Here is a 6,460-nt window from a genome sequence, read left to right as displayed (position 1 = left end):
GTGAGCAACATTCTGCACAATAGAGGTGTCAAACTATCGATAGTCACACCATCGATAGTTATGGTAGTTTTCAGAAAAACTATCAATATTCACGATAGTCTCGAAAAAAATAAAACTATCGATAAAACTATCGATAGCGCTAAATCAGTTAGGTTGCTTTGTTTTTACAGGATCATAGTGAAATAAATACTATTTTATAAAAGTTATAATCATTCAAAATTAAGTAAATGCTTAGCCAAAATACTTCTCTTTTTAAAAAGTTCAAAAACAAACACAAGTTATACAAACAAAACAGGATTTACGATTAACATATGTATGTATTTTGGCCTAAATGCGTGCATATTTGAATATGACGTCGGCATCACACTAAAAAACAAAATTTTTAATTCAAATTAAAAAAATCAAATACTTCCAAAATAACTGGTAGAGATGATCGATAGTCCTACTAAACTATCGATATTTTCGATAGTATAAGAAAAAACTATCAATGAGTATTGATAGTCTAAAAAAATTGAAACTGTCGATACTATCGATAGTGCCATCGGTAGTTTGACAACTCTACTGCACAAGTAAAGGAGCCGATTTTATGTGTGGGGGCGAGAAGACTGTTTTATTACAAAACCTTTCTATTATTGAATCATGTGTTTAATGTAAATTTATGTCTTTTTAGGAAATGTTGAGCCAACAAAGAAGGCGCAGTTGGAAAATGGAGTTATTAGTAATGAAGTAGCAGGCATATTTGGAAAATTATGCCGATAAGCAGGCGGGAATTTGGGAAAGTAAGTGCCTGGTTGCAGCATATCTATGTATTAAAAAGTATTTAATTAAATTGTTTAATAGAAATGTGATAAATCGAGTGGCTCATTTACGATGTGCTCCAAATAATTGGCGAACTTTTTTTCGCCTTTTCAACGTGCTAAGTAACAAGTTAAGATGACTTCCATCACGGGCGGTAAGAAACCGCAAGCAAAGAGCAGACAACCTTCCAGGAAGCTGCCTCCTGTCCCCGAGTCGAAGCTGAAGTTCACCAAGAAGCAGGTCAGCAAACTGCTACCCTGATCAAACGTAAACTAAAGCGCTCTGCTGTGATTGCACTCCTTAAACGAGAAAACTTGGGGCATGCTGAGAAATATCAAACAAGAAACTCCGTGATGGACGCCGTGAGATGAAGTTGCGCTGTGTGGCAAAGAAACGCGGCCAATTCTACGGCCCTGAAAAATCCAAATTGGCTTTTGTGATCCGTATCCGCGGTATCAACAAAGTTGCACCAAAAGTGCGTAACGTTTTACTGTTGTTCCGTTTTCGCCACATTAACCACGGTTTGTTCATCAAATTGAACAAGGCAACCATTAATATGCTACGTATGCCGAACCCTATATGGGGTTATCCAAATATCAAATCAGTTCGAGAATTGATGTACAAACGTGGAATTGTTAAGCACAACCATCAACGTGTCCCAATCTCTGACAGCTTTGTGCTCGAACGCAAATTTCGCAAAGCGCACGAAATATTCACTGTTGGAATCCACTGCAAGAAAGCCTCCAACTTCCTGTTGCAATTCAAGCTCAACACATCAACCCGAGGCTGGCGCAAGAAGGCTAATTACTACGTTAAGGTTGGTGATTTCAGTAGCCGTGAGGATAAGATCAACAAATTGCTGCGCAAGATGGCTTAAAGAAATTGTTCCCAAGCAAAAAAAAGAAAACTAAAAAATTCCTGAAGTTGCCTTTACACGGGTCGATTTCTGTCGATTGGAAAATTGACTAAGATATCGACTAGCCAAAATGGTTACATTTTACGGTTGAATTGCAATTTACACGGGTAAAAATCAACCGTGTAAAGGCAACTTAAATAACGTTCAAATTAATCATCACCTTTGAGATGGAAAATACCAATAACCATTTCATAATTTCGAAAATTATTCCGTTTGTATTTGTTCTTGTTCCACACCACCTGTGAGGTATGCTTTTATTCGCGTTACCGATTTTTTTAAGGGGCTCGGTTCCTCAGGAGGCCTATTATCACCTTTACAACTTAACTTAAGAAGAATTAAAACTAAAGCATGTATATAAAGAAAATTAAAAATTGTCTTATATCTAGTAAACATAAAAAATTTCACTTATTTAATTCATTATTCATTATAAAATAAAATTAAATATCACAATTCAGTTGAAGTGTATACAAATATATATGTACATATTTACAAAATGTGGTCTGTATGCACCCACAGTAAGTTCCCTAAACCTAGCCTAAATTCAGAACTGAGAAAAGACGAGCAAATGGGGTCGGAAACTACTATCTTTAAAAGCATAATGTGGAAAATGTTTGAAGAGCTGAAACTGTATTGCAATAATAAAAATAACAGTGCATAAATTGGAAAAATTGTTTTTTGTTTTGCTTTATAATTTTTGGGAATATTGGTTCAGATGGAATTTTTTTATTTGTTTGGTTTTTCAGCTCATTAATGATGCACCCACGGTTGCATTTACCGCCTCTGAAAATATTTCATGAAGCGTTCCAAAATTAGCTCCGAGCAAGTAAAAGTTGGTTAAGCTTAAATGAAATAGTTTTTTTATTAAATATTTATTCCTGGTATTTAGTAAAAAACATTCAGACAATACTAATGTATGGAATGAAGTAAATAAAAATCTACGAATACATTTCATAAATATTTTGTCATAGAGCCATTATTAAATTTAGACATAACTTTGTCGGGCGTTGGTCCTGACGTATATAGAATTAATGCGTTAGAAAGAGATAAATATACAAGCTCAACGCGCTAATTTAGGTATACTTGTATGTATATAACTGTTATCCGTCTGGCATATTATAAAACTGCGAAAACAATGAGAATTATAATTTATTTAGATGCATATTTTAGCTAAATGTTATATCGTCGCCTGGATAAAAGATTGTCAAAAGTTACTTTCGGTAACTCACGATTTAAGTTTGGAATGCAATTTCTCAGAAACAGGACTACAGATTTTCTCCAAAGTGCTATGTACTAGTTCACGAAATTCTCAAATTATCTTATTTTTTTAGTTTAGTGTCAACCATGTATGAGTTTAATAAAATTTTGTCGTATACGACAATTGTCAAAAAATTGCAGTCAGTTTTAATGATATACGCCAAAATGTGATAAGAAGTTTTATAAATTAACGATACTTTTTACTAATCAGCCTAATCGTGAGTTTCGCCCGAACAAAATTTTGCCAACAATTTTTTCATCCACCTGTAGTGAATACACGCAAACGAAAAGTGAAAAAGTGGCCCGGTTCTAGAAAATCAAACTCATGAATATGTCGGAAACTAAAGAAGAACAGATAAAACTCTATTTGAAAGATTTTGATTAGTTTAGTACGACAGCAATACTAACGCAATTTGTACCAAATAACCGAAAACATTTTAGTCAATTACTCGGAAACTAAAGAAGATATCCAAAAACCACAAATTGTCAAAATGACGCTTCCGGCAATTTTCCATCCAAGCGACGATATTTGAATGTTACTCGCATATTTTCGAGCCTGTATGTAAATTTTCGGGAAAAAAGTTAAAAAGTATATTCATCTGCTGAAAAGATATTTTCGCAGATTCACAATTTATTTAAAATAAATCTATCAGCCCTATCTCCAATTCCATGTGAATAAATCTCTCCAGGGCTTAAATAATTTTCACCACATTAAATAGCTGCACAACACCCTAATTGCCGAAAAAGCGTTGCTTGCAACACTAGTCCTTTATGGGGACCAAATTTGGTGAAAAAACAAAAAAGATTGTTTACTGGATATACTGAGATGCCGACCATTGCATAAAATCGAAAAAAACGAAACGAAAAAAATGAAAATCTCTAGTTCTGAACTGGTGCGCTTCTAGTAAATTTAGACCCAGTATTGGTTCGCGATAAATCTCTTTTGCATGCAAGCAACTGGCGAATTTAACATGGGGATGGCCTAGGAAGTGTCAATTGCCCCCCGCTGCATCCCTTTTTCGATCGTTCCGAACTAGTCCTAAATTCTATAGTTCCGAACCAGTTCTAAAATCGATAGACGAAAGAAAAAAGTATCATGATTTTTCAATCTTTTTGGTTCTTCCGTGTGTGCGATTTTAAGTTATTTTGGAAGAAATGTCTTTTCAATTTGAAATTAAATTTTTTTGAATGATTGTAAGAAATGTACGTTTACATACCTTTAGCTGTAGCTGAGTTTGCAGAGGTGCTCGCTGTTATTTCTTAGATTCCCTGTCCTGTTCCAAGATGTTGAAATGTTAACACAAATTTTAGTTTTGTATTACCAAGCTATGAAAAAGCATCTGCGAAGCACAGACTAGAAGCGTATTTGAACGAAAAAGCTGTCGAACACATATCTATGTAAAGTAAACAACCCCCCGCTGCATCCCTTATTCGATAGTTCCGTACTAGTTCTAAATTCGACAAATAAGATCTAGTTCGTTCTGCATCCCTTTTTCTATATTTCCGAACCATTTCAAAATTCTTCACTTTAGATATAGATTTCTAGTGAAAACACTTAAAAAAACTAGTTTTTTAAAAGTATCACTTTTCGCCGATTTTGGGCTGGTGGGGATCTAGTTCCTATCGGACTAGTTCCTTTTTGGCGATAAAGACCTAGTACGAAACTAGAAATTTGATTCACTAGTCCGTGGTTTCCCTACAGGGCATTGCTCCGCTACCGCTGTTCGTATAAGTTAAGTTATTTTATTAAATAACGGATTTTTAAAAAAGCGTGTGGACTCGCGTCCACCACGTTTTTATTAATTGAGTCTAAACTTAGAACTAAATGCAATTGGTTTCGTAACATTAAATTAAACCTACTATCGGCCATCAGTCGCGTTGCACTTGCATATGCACTATTTCCGAATATTGCTCAATCGTTGTTGTGCCAATTATTATTGCTGATCGAATAACAAATTGGTTAATGCGGTGTCAGCAATTGTGCGGATGCCTTTGTGGAGTTGCTGACCGTTGGTAGAAGTCAATTCTGCAGAGCTGTTGTAAACTGTTGCGTTAACTCTTGCCCCTTTAAATATGATCGTCCTCGATCATTAGTAGAATGGTAAGTANTCGTTGTTGTGCCAATTATTATTGCTGATCGAATAACAAATTGGTTAATGCGGTGTCAGCAATTGTGCGGATGCGCGTGTGGAGTTGCTGACCGTTGGTAGAAGTCAATTCTGCAGAGCTGTTGTAAACTGTTGCGTTAACTCTTCCCCCTTTAAATATGATCGTCCTCGATCATTAGTAGAATGGTAAGTTGTTGAGATTTACGTATGTTGGAATGTGGTTTGTTTCGCTTGACGGATTGACTTCCAGGCTTGTGCTGGGCTTCACTATTTCTTTTCCCACATATTGGATTTTCACGGATCGTTTCCTTAGGAAAAGAAGAAGTACTATGATGATTAAGAATGCTGCCGTAGTTAGACTTCCGACAGAGAAGGTTGCCTTTTTGAGGGAATTTATTCGATGGGTATTGTTGATATGCAGGTCCTTCAAGGCTTCTAGGGAAAGTAGTTCTATGTGGTCCTTTTCCAACGGGATTGGCTGTAGTATTGCAGGGATGGTTTCGGTTGGCTTTATTTCAATATTGCTGAATGTTTGACTGTTGATTTTAATTGTTGAATTGTAGAATATTATCACGTGCGTTCCGTTTACTTCTTGGGATGTCTCGTCGGCTTCTAGTTTGCCGTTGAACTGGTTTAGCAATATTACTCCTGGTTTTATTTCTTCTAGCGTAGTGACGTGATGGCCGTTGGTTGTCGAACATGTTGAGTTTAAACTATTAACTATCCTAGTTACACATAAATCTTTACTTAAATCTACCAAATGAGTTTCCTTGCAAATTGCTACTTCATTATAGCTTTCGCATTTATTTTTTATTCCAAACAGTGTATATTTTCCTTTGAATAANCTTCTAGCGTAGTGACGTGATGGCCGTTGGTTGTCGAACATGTTGAGTTTAAACTATTAACTATCCTAGTTACACATAAATCTTTACTTAAATCTACCAAATGAGTTTCCTTGCAAATTGCTACTTCATTATAGCTTTCGCATTTATTTTTTATTCCAAACAGTGTATATTTTCCTTTGAATAATTCATTATACTCAGTTTTAATTACAATATTGTTTATCCTTTTTACAGGTCGTATAATAATTCCTCTAAATGTTTCTTTTAATGTTAGAGGTATTTTTACCATGTATACAATTTTCATATCTTGGCTAAATACATTTACTTTTGACAGTTCTAATGCTTCTTCGGCATTTTTAAATGGTACTTCACCTTCTCTTAATTTACTAATTGACAATTCTATTTCTTACTTGCTTAACATTACTGAATTTAATATATTATGCTTGCCCATTGAACGGCATACCTTATATTAATTAGCTCTTCCTTAATTAGCCTGATTCTAATTTGAAAATTTATTAAAATTTCCGTTAGAACATTGCCGT

At 34.9% G+C, this 6,460-nt stretch overlaps 1 protein-coding gene across 1 annotated transcript; it reads left to right on the top strand.

Moving 5' to 3' along the window:
- Positions 1-649: 649 nt before the first annotated feature.
- LOC108372397 (60S ribosomal protein L7-like) lies at positions 650-2,107 on the top strand. Its single transcript, XM_017628060.1, has 2 exons — positions 650-779; positions 841-2,107. The coding sequence occupies exon 2, from the start codon at positions 1,166-1,168 to the stop codon at positions 1,673-1,675; it is 510 nt and encodes a 169-aa protein (XP_017483549.1). The 5' UTR covers positions 650-779; positions 841-1,165; the 3' UTR covers positions 1,676-2,107.
- Positions 2,108-6,460: the final 4,353 nt, after the last annotated feature.

Source organism: Rhagoletis zephyria, unplaced genomic scaffold (genome assembly GCF_001687245.7).
Source record: "Rhagoletis zephyria isolate East Lansing unplaced genomic scaffold, Rhagoletis_zephyria_1.1 Rzeph_scaffold_05718, whole genome shotgun sequence".
NCBI classification, from domain to species: domain Eukaryota; kingdom Metazoa; phylum Arthropoda; class Insecta; order Diptera; family Tephritidae; genus Rhagoletis; species Rhagoletis zephyria.
This window is presented reverse-complemented; position numbering and strand designations above follow the sequence as displayed.